The sequence below is a fragment of the Gymnoscopelus microlampas genome (assembly GCF_963454915.1).
Source record: "Gymnoscopelus microlampas genome assembly, chromosome: 7".
In the NCBI taxonomy this organism is placed as follows: domain Eukaryota; kingdom Metazoa; phylum Chordata; class Actinopteri; order Myctophiformes; family Myctophidae; genus Gymnoscopelus; species Gymnoscopelus microlampas.
Genome location: NC_139944.1, coordinates 12,063,006 through 12,080,899, shown reverse-complemented (window position 1 = coordinate 12,080,899; position 17,894 = coordinate 12,063,006). Strand labels below are relative to the sequence as shown.

General features: G+C 39.7%; 1 protein-coding gene across 4 annotated transcripts; it reads left to right on the top strand.

The window, feature by feature from the left end:
* Positions 1 to 1,992: 1,992 nt before the first annotated feature.
* LOC311048975 (zinc finger protein Eos-like) lies at positions 1,993 to 17,857 on the top strand. Of its 4 annotated transcripts, none has more exons than XM_084062379.1 (8): positions 1,993 to 2,121; positions 4,604 to 4,651; positions 5,069 to 5,173; positions 5,832 to 6,089; positions 6,998 to 7,165; positions 9,711 to 9,857; positions 10,135 to 10,260; positions 11,912 to 17,857. In XM_084062379.1, the coding sequence occupies exons 1-8, from the start codon at positions 2,103 to 2,105 to the stop codon at positions 12,811 to 12,813; spliced, it is 1,773 nt and encodes a 590-aa protein (XP_083918505.1). In that variant the 5' UTR covers positions 1,993 to 2,102; the 3' UTR covers positions 12,814 to 17,857. The 4 variants fall into 4 exon arrangements, with proteins under 4 accessions (XP_083918505.1, XP_083918508.1, XP_083918507.1 ...); XM_084062380.1 differs by lacking the exon at positions 1,993 to 2,121 and adding an exon at positions 2,757 to 2,949; XM_084062382.1 differs by lacking the exon at positions 6,998 to 7,165.
* Positions 17,858 to 17,894: the final 37 nt, after the last annotated feature.

Here is a 17,894-nt window from a genome sequence, read left to right as displayed (position 1 = left end):
CTACGAGAGTCTTAATCTAAGGCTATATGGTCTACTGAATAATCAAATAGGTCAAAATGTGGCTTGATTGTGATTACAAAAAAAATCTTGTTTGGTAACCGCTTAGCCATGGTTCACATGACGCTTGTTTATAACAGTCATGTTTCAGGGCTAGTAACCGCTGTATAGCCCGATGGTTCTCAACCTGTGGTTCGGGACCCCCAGGGGCTTTTTAATTAAAAAAAAACTGTACTATAAAACCTGGTAAAACATTGGCCAAATTGTCAAATAATGTAAGAGACAAAAAAACAATGAAAATATCAATTCTACAAGCTCGTACATAGGCTATTTTCACAATATTTGTCTGTGGAACCGAGTTAATCAAAATGTATTTTTTGCTATTTGAGTGCTTAAGTATATTAGTGCTTTAAGCAGTAGGCTGTTGTTAGTTTGTATTAGTATTTGTGTTTGAAGCAGTAGGCTTAAAGCAGTTGAGCAGTTAAGCAGGCTAGCCCAATCAAGTGCCTCGCTAAGTGTCTGGGAGAAGGCCCATCACATCTAAAGGACTATAAAGGCAGCCCTGGCAGTGTTTTCTTCAGTGCACTTTCACTCTGGAAAGACCTGAGCTACAACTGAACTCATCTGGTGTAGTCTAAGTATAGGATTTTCTTATCTAACAGGTGGCTATTAGTTGTACTTTGAGTGCTTAAGTATATTAGTGCTTTAAGCAGTAGGCTGTTGTTTGTTTGTATTAGTTGTATTTGTATTAGTATTTGTGTTTGAAGCAGTAGGCTTAAAGCAGCCAAGCAGTTAAGCAGGCTAGTCCAATCAAGTGCTTTGCTAAGTGTCTGGGAGAAGGCCCATCACATCTCAAGGACTATAAAGGCAGCCCTGGCAGTGTTTTCCGACCACTTCGGTCTGCCGCCTCGTGGCGACTGGTTTCCCCGTCGCTCAGTGGTCCTTCTGGCCGATCTACGCTGTCAGTTTTTTTTCTGTTCTGGCCCCACAGTGGTGGAATGAACTCCCCACTGATGTCAGGACAGCAGAGTCACTGCCCATCTTTCGCCGCAGGCTGAAAACCCACCTCTTCAGGAAACACTACCCTGACCCTTCCATTTAGCCTTGCCTACTTGTTGTCAATTATTTGTATAAGCTCTTGTTTTATTGGATCTTGTTTATTTTGATACACTTATTGGTTTTAGCTTTTGCTCATTTGATTTTCCTATTTGTCTCATCTGTTTAAGAAATTAGGTAGCTGATATATTGCACTTTTACCTTTGTGCTAGGTATACTCTTAGTTGCTTGTTTTAGAAGAGAATGCACTTAAGACTTCCGGTGATTATTAGTTTTCTTGCCTACCTATGTTGAATGCACTTATTGTAAGTCGCTTTGGATAAAAGTGTCTGCTAACCTAACCTCAGTCATCCAAAAAAAGCCAAGCTATGGATCTGCTAGTTCATTGGTTCTCAAAGTGGGGTCCTTGACAGAGTTCCAGGGGGTCCCCAGCTAAATGATAGAATAGTAACCAAATAGACCCTTATGGGTCTGTAACTCTGAGAGTGTACAAATGGAACCAAATGGACCCATTTGTACACCCTCAGAGTTGATTAATATAAATTGGGGTCCAAGAGATAGAAATGCCATTAAATGGGGGTCCATAGCCTCTAATGCATGTCAAACTGGGGGGTCCTTGAAATGAAAATGGTTGAGAATCACTGCTAGAGACATAAAAAAATCTTCTCTTATGGGGGTCCCTGGCATATCTTTTCAAATGTGGGTCCACGGGCTAATTAGTGTCAATGTGGGGGTCCTTGACATGAAAAAAAGTTTGAGAACCAGTACTGTGCTAGTTAGTATTCCTTGGGGGGGGTTTATTAAGATTATTATTATTTGCCTATAATGACATGCCACAGGTAGGGCCACCGTAGGGTAAAGTGGTTGATTGTGAAGGATGCTGCTGGTGGTGATGATGGACGTCGTTGGTCCATCAGAACCGGAAATTGTTCTACAGTTGGAGGTTGAAGTGAACGCTGCTGGGAGAGGAGATGAGATGATGTCGTCATAAGAGAAAACCAGCAGAGCAAAGAAAACAAAACAAAAACAAGGATTTGTTACATTAAGCCATGGAAACGGCCGAGACAGGTAAGAAACCTTTACCGATGGATCGCCGCGTCCAGAAGCAGCTGATCTGGTGTCATCATCATGCTGATGAAGTTAGTGATCACACATCATGAGCTAGCTGACTTGTTGTGTAGCTAGTTAGCATAGCATTCTGGGAGGCAGTGGCAGGGTTGCCATGTACGCGTGTTATAAGCAACGTTATAAGGCTTGTTTTTCTGCAAATTGCTTGTAAATATTGGTAGTTATTGCGGGTTGCGTTTTTTTTGGGCCGGTTTCTAACGTGTAGTTGCTTATTTAGGCTTGCTTCCAAAAGTTTTAATTATTATGTAAACCAGTGGTTCTCACATATTTTCATAAATGTTTTGTGCAAGGGAGCATTTGTGTTGTTAGAAAGTTTCAAAGAATATTCCAAATATTCCACATAGCAGATCTACAAGCTCACAACGCGTCACATCGCGACGCGTTGTGAGCTTATAGATCTGCCATTTTCAAATAGCCGATGCAATAGCAATTTAAATCGCTCATGTGTGGCCGCAGTTGCTTCTTTGAGGGCTTGTTTTCATAGACCTGTTGCTTTGTTTTCCCTCGCAAAACCTGGCAACACTGGAGAGGCAGTATGGGTGCCATAGCAACCGTTTAGGAAACATTGGGCTGTGATTATAGCTAAAGGTTAGCTTAATGAATGCTTGTTTTTTTGGTCGTTGCTAAATGATCAACGTGGTTATTGCTGCGGGAGGGTCGGTGTGATCAGCTGGTCAAACCCAAAGGATCACGTTTACAGCCACGCTAGTGTGACTGTCTGACAGCAGCGTGGAGGAACAAGTGAACTTCACTGCAACTTTAGCTCCAGTAAGATGTGTTTTCTGTCTGTGCTGACTGTCTGTGTGTGGTTTAACCTGCAGCATTAGCATAACGTTAGCCTTATTAAAGGCCGATCAACGACGTCTGGCCGGACAGGACACTGTATAGGCGACTGGACAACAGCGCTAGCACACGTTGTGTTGCTATTATTGATTGTCAAACATGGAACATAGTCAGTGTCATTTAATATCGTGCTGATGCTAGCTTGTTTAACCCATGTTGTTGTTGTTGTTGTTGTTGTTGTTGTTGTTGTTGTTGTTTCAGCTTCACGATTAAAACAAAGATCTGCTATTTTTGAATATCCAAAGTATAAAATATGAGAGATGATGCATGCTTTGTCGTTAGAGGAGCCATATTTTTGTTCACTGCCAATGGCTGTGGTCAAGTTGATCAGGAAGCTATGTTAGCTAATATAGCTAATGTCATAATTATATTGTTACATGTGTTAATGTTAGCATCGAGCTAGCTGATGTTACAGGTTGAACACATTTTCAATGTTTTGGCCTGGCGGTGGACTGCATTCACCATAGACGTGTGTGTGTGTGTGTGTGTGTGTGTGTGTGTGTGTGGGGGGGGGGGGGTAATTTATGGCAAGGGTTCCCAAACTTTTCAGGCCGTGATCGACCCCCCAAAATAATCATATTTGAACTGGGGACCCCCCACCCTGACGAGCACTTTTTTTAATTGTAGGCATTACATTTTTGACTCGTTTCCACAGATGAACATTGTGAAAATAGCAGATCTACGACTACAAGCTCACGCTTGTAGATCTGCTATTTTCACAACGTTTGCCTCTTTCTTAAAAGGTAATTAAATTGTAACTAGAAATGTGCAGATTCCCTTTATACACTCATACTGTATGTTGGTTTGTTTACTGTTGAGTGAGAAAACAATGTTGCACATTAAAGGACGACTTCACCGCTTTTCAACCTATCTTCATATAATTGGTCCTCACTAATACTCATGATAAAATGGTAAAAAGAAAATCTACTCGTCTGTGTCTCAGAGGAGGGCTGTGGACAGTTCAGAGTCCCGTCTACCAGTGACATCATCAATGGGGAATCCAAGCTAATAGAAACTGCAGGCTTTCTATTCCTGGAAAGTTGCAATGCAATAAAATAAGCCATTGTTCTCGTGTTAATAAAAATCTAAATAAAAAATGTGAAATCTTGCTGGGAAAAAAAATCATGCCTAACGATGATGTCACTGGTAGACGGTTTCTGGACTGTCCACAGTCCTCCTATGAGACACAGGCCGAGTAGAAAAAAATGGTACCATTTTATCATGAGTATTAGTGAGGACCAATTATATGAAGATAGGTTGAAAAGCGGTGAAGTCGTCCTTTAAGCTAATCATCTGGGGACTCCCCAAAATAATTTGGGTCCTGAAGGCATCAACCGTTATATTCTGCTATATTCGATTTGTGAGTTAACTGACAAATACGTTTGTTTGGTGTGAGAACCATACATACGGGCATGCTTACTTGAGTATACTTTTTATTTTTTCCTGCAAAAAAATAAAAGAGAGAGCATTTCTGCCCAAAGTCTGTCATTTTGATATTAACATGGCAATTCTGTTGTTATTGTTATATATATTATTTTTTCTTTTTAAAATCTTAATCATTTGCTATTTTTATATTCAGCTATGAGTATGGATGGTGATGACTGCAATGGCCGGTCCTACATATCAGGTGAACATTGTGGCTCTTTTCATAACTGACAGACATTTGATTGATTGATATACTTTATCAAGAGTTTGCAAAAAAGGCACAGAGGTACAGATTTATACAAAAGGATGCTAAAAGGATAACCCCAAAAAGCCCATGGCTTATTTCCATTGGGGTACTGTGTATTCACTTCATCGAGACATCAAGACAAACAATAATATGCAAAACATCATATATACGAGTAGTATTAAAATATGTACAGTTAACAGTTCGGGGGTGGGAAGGGGGGTGATTTCCGGTGATAAGCTTAGACCTTTTACAGGGACCAGTTACAAATTGCAGACACCTGTTAGGTGCTCTTTTAGAGAACATACATTCTACAGCAGTCATGTCTTTGAAGTGACCACATCACAATGTTTTTTTTTTCCTTTTGGAATGCAGCTAGTGGGGACTCCTCAATGGAGAGGGAGTTTTCTGGGCCCCTTGGAGGTCCAACAGTGAGCACCCCCAACAGCCAGCACGGCTCTCCAAGTCGCCCCCTCAGTGGTCAGTGTGTGAATTAATGCATAAAACATAGAACAATGAATATGCCGCACCTCATTACAATCTTTCCTTTGCACCATACTGTATAGCCGCAAGCAACTCTAGGTCCTGTTTTTAATATCTGGAATCTAGAGTTGCAATACCAACCCTTGACAGCCCATACATCTAAACCTATCCTATCTGATTGTATTAAACAACGTTAAACTCACCAACATTGCAGCTGTACGGAAAGCTTGAATTATCCTCTTTATATCTGCAAAGTTTTTGTTTCATAAAAATCCACAGTAGACATGTTATGAGCTACTATTCCGTGCAGGTGATTATTTTTTCTAAGTGTTGGAGTTTGGAAGCACTCGTTTTCAATAACGCCACGTCCTGCTGCCTCCTGCATTGTGCTATTTCGAAACAGGTGGTACACAGGACTGTTGAGTGATTTCCAACGAGTGCTTCCAAACTTCCAAATAGTTCTTAGAGTGACTATTACAGTTAGAAAAGTTCAGACTTTCTTTTGTGTCATGACATTTTCCAAATGTAAGAATAATGTACACACCATTTTATTTATGTATTTTCCTTATTAATTAGAATAACCTTTTTGCTACTTTCTGTGTACCTCAAAGTCGCTGATATTTCTTTTTAATTCGTTTTCCTCTTGTGGTTATAGCCAACTCCATTAAAGTGGAGCTGTACAGTGATGAAGAAGAGCCAAGTCGTGGTACCGAGGATGTGAAAGGGGAGTGGGGTGAGGAGGGTGGTACGGAGCAGGGCGGTGAGCCTGGTGGGGGCTATAGGGAGCTTACCAGTCCAGAGGGCTTGTCAGCAGGAGCAACCAGACTGCCAAATGGGAAGCTTAAGTGTGACATCTGTGGAATGATCTGCATTGGGCCCAACGTCCTCATGGTGCACAAGCGCAGCCACACAGGTGAGTGATCAGTGAATTGATTACTTCTTACATTGTAGGAAAATACAATACAACTAGTGATACAACAATGATTGTTGAGCAGTAGTGGCGAGTTATGGCCACCATAATGATTGATATGGCATGTAATATACAGCTCAATTTAGATTTGTGGAGTTGGTCTTTTTTTCCAACCTCATGCTCTTGTCATTTTATTGACAGCCATATAATTAGAAGTATTAGCATTTCTATATATATTTTAACATGTGGCTGGTTTTGAGTTGGGAAAATGGAGAAATCCAGTCACACTGTAGCCATATGTTCCATTAACCCATTAAGACCTGAGGCAGAATCTAAAAATGTCTTCCAAATCCTAACAGTATTCTGACAAACCTATGTTGCCATACCAGTGGTTCTCAAACGTTTTCATGGCGAGGACCCCCAAAACTATATGTATTTGGCCATGGAGCCCCCATCTCAAAATGTTTTGTTCCAGGGACCCCCAGAAGATTTGAGTTAAAAATGTTTGCTTTAAAAAGAAAATATATATATATTCAAAGATTTGCAAAAATGTTCACGATTAAAAAAATAGCAGATCTACAAGCTCATAGCACGGCACAAAGTGACACGCTATGAGCTTGTAGATCTGCTATTTTTTAATAGTCAAAGTATAAAATATGAGAGAACCAATGTGCTATATATACAGTATACTGTATATCGAAAAAGACACGAATGCTTTCCCGGTTTTAGTGGGTTTTTCAGTAAACCAAATTATTTTCCATCTATTTTCGGTGTGTGACTGTGACACTGCACAACCAAGTGTAGAATAAATCTCCCTTAACTGGTGCATTGCACTGATCAGTTGGGAGACATCACAGCAGACACCTTCATTCAATAAGATATTTAAGTTCATAGGTTTGATTTACCCACAGGTGAGCGGCCATTCCAGTGTAATCAGTGCGGCGCCTCCTTCACTCAGAAGGGGAACCTGCTTCGTCACATTAAGCTGCACTCGGGGGAGAAGCCGTTTAAATGCCCCTTCTGCAGCTATGCCTGTCGTAGACGGGATGCTCTCACTGGACACCTTCGCACTCATTCTGGTGAGAGAGATTCTCACACATCCAGACATGTTCAAAGCTGTGTTCGTGAAACTAGGCTTGGGTGGTATCAAGGTATTACGTTTACCAAGGTATTCAGAAATCCACAAGGTATGCTTTTCGGTACCGTTAAAAAATACAGACGGTCCTCTCTTTATTAAACTGATACAGAGATGCAGTATTATGGTGATGCAGTGCACGGCATCATTAAAATATTGCCGCATATGATATAACTTTATCTTGAGATTACTTCTTACAACTACAAAAGCAGTTTATTAGCTACATGATTCTATTCAACTGGCAGTATGCCGCCACCAACACCCACACATCATCTCTGTTCAGCCCAGCCTCCCAGCACAGCTTTTACTTTTTCCCCCCTACACAAATACAGTCATATACCATATACCCTAGTGAAACGCAGAAAGGTTTTAAAAAATAGATGCATACAACCCAAGCCTACATGAAACATGTAGGCCTCATTACACAACCATTCTTAGGCTCAAATAGATTTTAGTTCCACAATGGTTTAAAAGTTTGTTTTTATGACATTATCTCCTGTGGACTTCTTGAAGCTAAATGGGGCTTTGTAGCTGACATTTGGGGATTCATGTTCAGTATTTACAGTAGTAGATGAAAGCCCAAATTGTGGTATTTATAAATCTGTTTATAAATTTGCTGCCACAAATAGTGAACATAGAGATTGGTCTTCATGATGATGATAATGCTATTTATTAAGCACTTTTTAAAACTAATTTACCAAGTGCATTACAACAGTATGTGAAATGAGACAGTCGATCAAACAGAACAAGGAAAAAAAACGGGGAAATGCAAAAGCAGTAATTACAACAATATACTGTAGATGGTACAGGATACAAAGTGTATAAATGTATAAGTCAATCAGAATCATCTTTATTGTTACAGCACAGCAACAGGTGTAAAGTGGGTGATTTTTTTTAAAGCTTTCCTGTTCTACCCTGGATTTGAACCAAGGTCTCCTGAGCAAGAGCTGACATTTTTTACCACCGAGCTAATAGAGCCTGCCCGCTTGCTCAGGGAAGAAATGGCCAAAATTTGAGTCAATTCAGAAACGGGATGGTGTCTAACCTAGACACAGCATCTAAATGTAATAGAAGAGCAGGGAGACCAAATACAACCACCCCAATTGTATAAGTTATATTGTATTAACATAATCTACCATACAGATTGGACAAAATAAAAATGTATTCATGGCTCACCCATATGGAGTGAAATTTAATTTCAATTTCATTCTTGATCAACAAAGTATCTATCTGTGTTGTTGATAAATTACACTTACTGGTTCCTCTTTAAAATGATAGGGTGTTAAACATTACAAATACAAGGTGCAATGCATACAGATTGCTTGACATAGCTTTATGGTGTGTACTGGGTTTACCAACAGTATAACAGTACCGGCCCTCACAGCCGCGGGAACAACGTTTTGGCAGGATTTTACCTGGCATCTGTCTAAACAGGGTTGCATTGCTCATGGGACGGCCTTGCACGCCGCGCAGGAACCTATTTGACCAGGCGCACGCGCAGGCACACGCATAGATTTAAAATTACTTTAAATTCACACCTCAACAAAGTTTTCAAAGGCTCCCGACTCACACCAGGAGGATTAACATAGGAATGAGCCTAGATGCATATCAATTGTCCATTGTGTGACCTGTAGTGTAGGTGTTAAGCGACGTGCGCGTCATTAAAATAGAGTGCAACCACGTTCCAATTCAGCATTGCAACACTGTGTCTAAATGACATTCTATCTAATTTACATTTTAAGCTTTGCAAAAGACTGCATGGTCATCAAGGCTAGAAATTGAATACAAAACTATTATATATTAAGAGTAATCTCAAGAGAGAGAGAGAGAGAGATTAATCGATAGAATAATGGTTACGAAAAAAATCGATAGTTTCAGCCCTATTTCAGAGTTAAATTAGTGCTGAGGAATTTACTGTGAAGATGAATTGAATACAATGTGCATTTCATTCACACGTTCTCGCACCGATAGCGCAACCATGCAAGGCGCCAACTTGCTCATTCCGGAGAATGGGATTCAATCTTGTTCAAGGACACTTCTACAACACAAAGCCAGGAGCACCTGGAGATCAAACCATGAACTGCCCAATTAACCCATTAAGACCTGAGGCCGATTCTGCAAATGTCTTCTAACAGTTTTTTGAAACACTTATGTTGCTATATCAGTGGTGCTCAAACTTTTTCATGTCAAGGTGAAGGACCCCCAAAATTATTTGTATTTGGCCGCGGACCCCCATCTCAAAATATTTAGTTCCAGGGACCCCCAGAAGCTTGGTGGGCGCCCCCCAGCATCATAGGGCTCCAGGCAATTGCCTAATCTGCCTATTGGCTGTGCCGGCTCTATAAGCTTTGCCACACACTGACCATAATATTGTTAAGCGGCTATTATTTGTGTGATTATTATTACATGGCCACATATAGCACTTAAACAGTGATCTAATTTAGTTTTTTTGTTGAGTAATAAATGCAGTGCCATTTGTCTGTTTCCAGTGTCCTCTCCCATGGTAGGGAAACCCTATAAGTGCAGTTACTGTGGTCGCAGCTACAAGCAGCAGAGCACCCTGGAGGAACACCGCGAACGCTGCCACAGCTACCTACAGAGCCTGGAGACACTGCAGCCTGGTTCTCACAATCCAGGTAGACTGTTCATAGCAGCCACAGTGATGCAGCGCAACAAAGACGAGGCAGAGCTGCAATACACATCTCACACAAAACTATAATGTACAATATATATCTTTTTGTTAAATGCAAATGGCTCCTAAATAGGTCATTTTGTATTTCACAGAACCCCTCTCTGTCATTAATTCTATGTAGTTTCATTCACCTCTGAAAAAAGTTATCACAAAATCAAATTTAATAATATTCATAGCAAATTATACAAAAATAACATAGGATGTTGTCATCCCCTCTGCAGGAGAGGACATGAGGGAGCTAGAGTTTATGCCAGAATCTCTGTTGCAACCTTCCTCAAACAAGATGGCATTCATCGATCGGCTTGCAAACGCCAAACGCAAAAGATCCACACCACAGAAATTTGTAGGTGAGCACTTGATTTCAATCAGAGAAGCAAGGTGAAAAAACCCACAGAAGTTAGGTCTTGATATGACTGTCATGCACGGCTGAACTCTTATGAGGGTTCTAGGTTTTCAAACGCTATGTTTTCAGTGGTAAAATTGAAATATCTTGCTGTGTTGAGCACTTTTTTCTTTCAATGTGATGCTGCTATTTTGGGAGATGTGTGCTTCTCCAAAGACATGCATTATCTGGTATCTGCACTGGAGTTGAATTCATGACAGACATGGAAATAAATGCATAGATCATAATTTAGCTAGTGATGCTGCCATCCAAAATACACCTGGGACGACAGCAAAATAATTTATCCCAAGTGTTGGAGGTCGACAGATTCGTTTTTTCGTTTTTAATCAACGGCCTGTCTATTTGATCCCGGGTCAGAATAGTCAGACGGCAGCTATTCGGCTATTTACGCCGTGCAGTAGATTGGGACTTGGATGCTGTTTCTATTCATACAGTACATATACACCTTCAGTATCTATTACAATACATTATACACCTAAAGTATCTAATGACTGCCTGGGTGTAAATAGCAAATTGACTATTCCACCCTGGGTGCATATAGCATTGTTGGCTACTGACACCTAGCACCTGCCAAAAATCTATCGCCACTTGGCTGTTGCCTGCAGTCGGTCAAGTTTGAGCCAATCAGCATGCACTTGAGTTTTTATGTAGGGAAAGGGGCATGTGGCATGTAGCAGAGGCATTTTGGTTGTTGATATAATCATCATGGCATAATAATATTACACTGATTGACACTACTGCTAAACAAAACTATAACATAAGTACATATAGGTCTATATTAAAAAAAAAAGTGCAACAAAAGTTCACATTACTGTAGTAGCCATCAATTTTGGTTTTCAACAGAATAATCTAGCTCTTCGATCACGACTTTGTATCATAATGAATCCATCCAGGAGGGTTACAAGTGCTGTTGATAACATGGATGTCACACATGTCACTGGTGTTATGATTTGATACGATGATATGACTTAGAACACAGTGCACTAAAGTTTGTTTGTTGCCCAAGCTAATTTCCCTAACCTTATTGGAGCCATACAGCATGTTCCTCCTTACATCATCAAATTATTTTACAGAAACCCAAAACACATTCAATGGAATGGAAATGAATGGAAATTAAATATCCTGGATTCTAGAGAGATATCAGCCATATCAGTGTCCTCTCTACAGGGTATCACTGCCAACTCCTGCCTCTGGGGAAGCCTGCTGTTGTCAGCCAGGTGTATTCAGGCCTTTCAGAGTGCACTCCAATGGACTGCAAACATCTTTTCTCAACAAAAGAAATGGTTTTCCCTTTGCTCCCTTTGGCCATCATTATTGTCTAAATAGAAAACATGCCAAAAGTGTAGTGGATGTCACAACCGATCCAGGAGCGTTATAATTCATACTTAAAAAAAAGAAGAAGCGAAAATAGCTGATCTATAAGCTTGTAGAAGTTTTGTTTGGCTAATATGTTAAAAGATTTTGAAGATTTTTGAAAATGTCTGCCTATAATGACATGGCCATGATTAAACTATCGTTATTATTAATATTTACTGAAGATATAAAATAGAATGGAGGATTTAAGTAAAATTTGAAAATGTGTTGCTTCACTACAGGACAGAAGCATATGCGCCTCAGCTTGGCAGACGCACCATACGAGCTCAGTGCTGGTTTTGATAAAGACGTGGAGATGCACCATGGCGACCTGGAACAGCCACAGTTCACTGCTCTGAGAGGAGAATACTTGGGGACGACAGGTAATGGCGGTTCAGGGGTCTCGGACACCTTGCGACCATTACGGCTTCCTACCACTCACCCTTCTTGTTTATCAGAGATCAGGCCGGTCATTAGCTCTATGGCTCCGCTTGGCCCGAGGCTGGACTGCACAGGGGCTGGAGCCAGATTGGGGGCTACGGGTGTCGTGGGAAGGGAGGCAGCGGAGGGCCACGAAGACCTGCCTACAGGCCGAAGTCATGCCCCCTCACCTAGCAACGGTTGTCAGGACTCCACGGACACAGAAAGCATGCCAGATGATACAATACAATACAATAATACTGCTCCAGCTCTGCCGCTCCACAATAACAACAGCCACCATCACAATCTTCACCTCCCCCACTCTAACAACCACAACCACAACCCACCGCCTCCTCCTCTCCTGCAACATAGGAGTAGGGAAAGACACAGTCCTAGCCCTGCCAAAGACAGAGATGTGGAAAGGGAGGAAAGGGGTCACCCGGCTGCCCCACCGGCCACCCAAGCTCCAACTCCCAGCTCGCCTACTGCACCCTCCTCCACCTCCAGGGAGGCTTACCGGGTGGTAGATGGAGAGGGGCGTGCTGTCCGGTCTTTCCGATGTGAGCACTGCCGTGTGCTTTTCCTGGACCATGTCATGTTCACCATCCACATGGGTTGCCACGGTTTCCGCCAGCCCTTTGAGTGTAATATCTGTGGCTACCGCAGCCAGGATCGCTATGAATTCTCTTCACACATAGTCCGTGGAGAGCACATCCTTGACTGAGGAGGATGAGGGGTTGGACTACCTGCTTCAGCTAAGGCTATTTTAAAGTTGAGACTATGACCTGGCTGGGTTTGGTCTGCATAATACAGTCAAGAGTTTTGAAGGGGGCTGGGAAAGGATGAAGCTGATGGTGTAAGTAGGCCTTGCTACTGTTAGCTGGCAACACTTGACCCCTCGTATGCATGCTAGAAAAGCTCAAGTGTGTAGTTTGTTAAATTGAAGAATAATTCTTAATGCACTTTGAACAATGGATCAATTTTGCACTTTCAAATTAATTTTATTCTAAAGTAGACGAAGAGTCAATGCACTTTGTTTTTAACCTCAGAAGTGCCTTGCTCTGATGGTAGTCTACCTTTTGCTTTCTAATCCAGGATTCAGACCTGGTGCACAACATATGCTATACTAGTGTGATTTATATCTGTGACCTGAAATGTTTCCGTCTTCTGCACTTTAACTGAGATAATGCAAAAAGAAAAAAAAGAGGCTGAACAAAACCTGTTAGTGTGCACTTTGATGGGCTTGCAAATGACAACAAATTGAATACAGTAGTGTACTTTTTAAAGCAAAAAGCACTTTTCGCCCAAATTCATTCCCTAACGCACCTTAAACTCCTCAATTTTTGAGTTTGGTGTTTTGGTGAGCAGTAGATTGTGTGTTTTATAATACCAGATGTGCAGACCAAACTCAGAAAACCAGGTCTATGTCAAATGGAGGTGTTGGAGGGGGTGACCTCAAATTAGAAATGCACTTTTGTTTGTATGTGAGGCGAGTGTGAGGCTGCATCTACACTAAGACGTTTTCACTGAAAGAAACTGAGTTTAAAATGGAAACCATCTCCGTCCACTCGAACAACAATGTCGTTCATGAATGTAGGCTTCATCCACGGGCGCCCTATTTGTGTCGTTCGTTCCTCTCCCATGTGGAAGTAGTAGCTTTCCTCCTGCGCATGTAGGCAGTAGTACAGTAGTAGTATTATAAAATGCAGAATTTAACTGCACAACAAACAGCTGCTTGTATAGACACCATGCTCAGTAATGCCTGTCATTTGAATTAACTACTGGTAGTCAACGAATGTGGGTGTCTGCGTGATTGTTTTCAAAAGGTCTCCATTCCCGCCCGTCCACACTAAAGTGCAGTGCCGGAGTTTTCAAAACAAAACGGTGTCAGCAGTGTTTTCAAATGTCTCTGTTTTAGGGGGTCAAAAACACCTGATAGTGTGGATGATGGGTGTAAACGTAGCAAAAGGTATGTGTTTTCAAACAAAAACGTCCTAGTGTACATGTAGCCTGAATGTGTGAGAGAGAGAGGCCCCATTTTGTCTTGTAAGTAAAGTGAAAAATGAAGGCTTTTTTTCCCTTGTGAATGTGGATTGGTATGGGGTGTTAAATTGTTTTTATTGTCTATGATGGCTTTTGTTGCACTGATACCTGCCAGAATACAATGATTATATTAAACTATTTTATAGAATAACATTTATGACCTGCACATTTCTCAAAAAATGTGAGCAAAGGCATTCGCTATTAAAAGTATCACTGCCACTATTTTGGAGATTACTTAATCGAGAGGATAGGGTGTTTAATATTTATAGAAAGTCTCCTCGAAATCTCCCCTTAATTTACTACATGAAACAAACCAAAACTATTATATTTATGTTTGTATTTAAAAGTGATTTTGGTGTCATTTGTTTTGTCATTGTATTGTGCCTTTCATGACCCTGACCTCATTGATAAGTTTGAAGGACATGAAGTACCATCTGTCATGGTCTGTGTGACAGATTTTTTTGGACGATGTAATTGTTGAAGATAATGAGTAAAGATCATGAGAAAAAGGCTTGACCAAGTACTAGAGTAATCCAGATAATCAAAAAGTCCCATGATTAGGATTTTGCACACTGTTTTCCTGAGGCCTATTCAAGTAGATCCTTGCTTCGATTGAAACGAGTATGTGAGGGAAAGAAGCACTTTTTGTATTTATTAAAGATTAGGTGCATGAGATTTGACACCTGCTGCTATGGCATGAATGAGTACAGTGTTGGCGTGGTGGTTGTCCACTGTCCTCACAGACTCAATTGAAATTAAACTGCTTATTTTACATTTTTATATTCTCTTACTCTTACCATCCTTTAGCCTATTTTATTGCTACAAAGATGTGGGAAAGTTGAGTGAAAGACGTTTCCTGTCTAAGAATTGCTTAAACCAACAAGAAAGACGACATGAGCCAAAGAGAAGACTGTCAATTACAGATATCACTATCTGCTTGTTTACATGCTACTGTAAACCATAATATTGATGTGATGTTTTATAGTTGGTTGTGAATTGTAGTCTTTATATATATATGTATATAGTGATTTGGTCGCGTGTGCATTGAACACAATAACAGCATGAAGTTTGAGGCCCATCAACCCTACTAGAGGCTTGACAATATTCGAAAACAGTTCATCTCAAATTGTTGAAAAATACAATGAATCCAGGTTAAATTGGTTACACCTAAATCAACATTTAAGCTCTATTTTTTTCAGCATGTATCATACAGGGAATTCTCTAAATATCTGGACAGCGACATAACATGATTAACTTTAATTTTAGGGATTGGGATGAGTCAATGCAAACAATTCAGCTGTGAATCCACTTGTTTATGAATTACTTCCAATCCAGACAATATTTAGACCAGGAAGTAAACTCAGTACTAAATTAGTACATAATGCAGTCATCAAGGCAGGTTTAAATTGTGATTGTCCTAACAGACATGAAGTTGAACTTGGGTTACAGTATTTGCTCTCTACGGAGAGTATATTCCAATTGTTCCAAAATTAAATGTAAGATCGCATTAATAAGAAAATTAAATGACTTATGTCATAGCCAATTTTGAATCTGTTTTTAGGAGCAAAATTGTATTGATGAATCTGCCCCTTTTTAGTAGTCAGTTACAGATCCCATACTGATCCAAACAAGCTTAAATGTAAAAAAATATCAGTGGTGTAGTTGATGCTGGATCTTTAGTGCTATTCTGACAAAAGCTGGAAAGAACGTGAAAATAATGTAATAATATCCAAGTGATGTTTATGGGTTCCAGACCCATACAGTATATCATGCTTACTATGCTGGCTAATGGTTTAGAGTCAACCCAATTTATCACCACTCAAATACACAAATACAATTTCACTTGACCTTCTCACTGCTGTTGCTGCTGACTTGAAGTGTGATTATGACATTTAGAAACCTTATTTCATAAAAAAATAACTGGTGTGATTCTTTAATACATACTACTTGGGAGGTTATTTTTGGTGTCAACTATGTTCATTTGAACATAGTTTATATATATATATATATATATATATATATACACATACACACGCCGTATGTATGAACCTTTTAAATGATTTTAATAAGAATAACCAGTGGTTTTATATTGAACCAATTTGTTTGTTTTGTGGGTCTAAATCAACCCAGCCATTCTGTATAGAATCTTCACAAAGTATCCCTCATGGTTCTTTGTGGAGTGTAATGATTTCACTGATAGTCTCCACCATACAGCGTAAACAGTAGACAAATTATATATTGGACTGAAAAACAGCTGTAACTATGAGCCAAAGAAACACTATTTGGTACTGTTAAGCACATCATTGGAGTGAAGGAAATAGATTCATAGGTTTAATGTTAAAGCAGTCTGAGAGGTACATTTTCCCCAAGTTTTCAATGCTCCTCTTCCAACAGGATTTTGTTTATTACAAGAGATATGGTTTCTTAAAAAATATTTATGTTTTAGAAATATATAGGTAATAAATGGTTGCCCCTTTCAAAACAAATGTGAAAGATTTACCTCAAATATTACCCCTTCAGGTCAAGAGTGATGTTACATTTAACAAGTTATACTACTTTTAGTGGTTGGTTTGTAGAGTTTAGGCAGATTCTTTCACTTTGTAAGTTTATGATTTATACCGGTACTCATATTGGGAAGAATCCATTCTGTGGAAGCAGTTAACAGTTTTTGCCATCACATTAAATCCCAAGAAACTAGGCTCCATCTTAAATTGCTTTCCAACTAGGTATTGTTTCACCCACAAATAGTATGCCTTATTAACTCATGTACTGACTGTTAGGTGAAGAGAATACAATATCAACTTGACTAGTGTTTGATGTAAACATTTGGCACATTTTTCTTGATCCTGGCCTTCGTTTATAGAACTTAAGTGACTTTCTGTCAGATACCAAAGTTATAATTACATATTGCTTGATATCACTTGAACATGTTATTTTCCATGGGTAAAAAGATTACTCCAATTTTGTTTTAAATATTACTTCACTGTGTGGATTCTTTAGGCTACAACCTTTTTTTAAGTAGCCCAGGTGTGACTTGCCTCCTGACCGTTAATGTGATTTATGTGCAGTAAATTTGAGTTTTCTGCCATTTGCCTTAGATGTTCCATAATTATTCTTAAAACCATTTAAAATGTTGACTTCATATTGTCCATCTCTAACCCAATTAAGATCCTATATCAGTCAATGACCGCAGCCAGTTCATTAGTATTTTGTCAAAATAAACCCATTACTATTAGAAATGGTAATTTGATGAAATGATCCCATTAATGGCCAGCTAATCCTGTATTAACCAGCCTTCTAAGGAAATACTTTGCCATGTACTCTCAGGCTCAGCCCTCCCGTCGCTTAACAAATTGTGCTACACTGGTCAGTGGTAATGCTTTCGAACCTGGTGCATGTAGTACCAATGTTTGCTATTCTATCCTGCACATCCATCTCATCTTCCTGAATAATTAAGGATAACCATGTGAAAGCTTTTGCATTATTAAATTCATAACTGGGCTTATGAAATATATTTTACCAACTAGTAATAGTTTTGTGGTGGTGTTTAAATGTTTTGCTTTTTAAGTTTCTCTATTGCAGTTTGTTCCCTACAACTTCCCTCTGCTTTGCCCTTCCTAACTTTGTAAATGGTCTTACATCGCTTTAAATTAATGCAGAATCTTTTTAAATGTATCACAATGTAATTAAACATTTGTGTAACCCAATCTTAAAACTACTGTAAGTTTTGTACTGTACTGAAGGAAATTATTCCAAATAAAA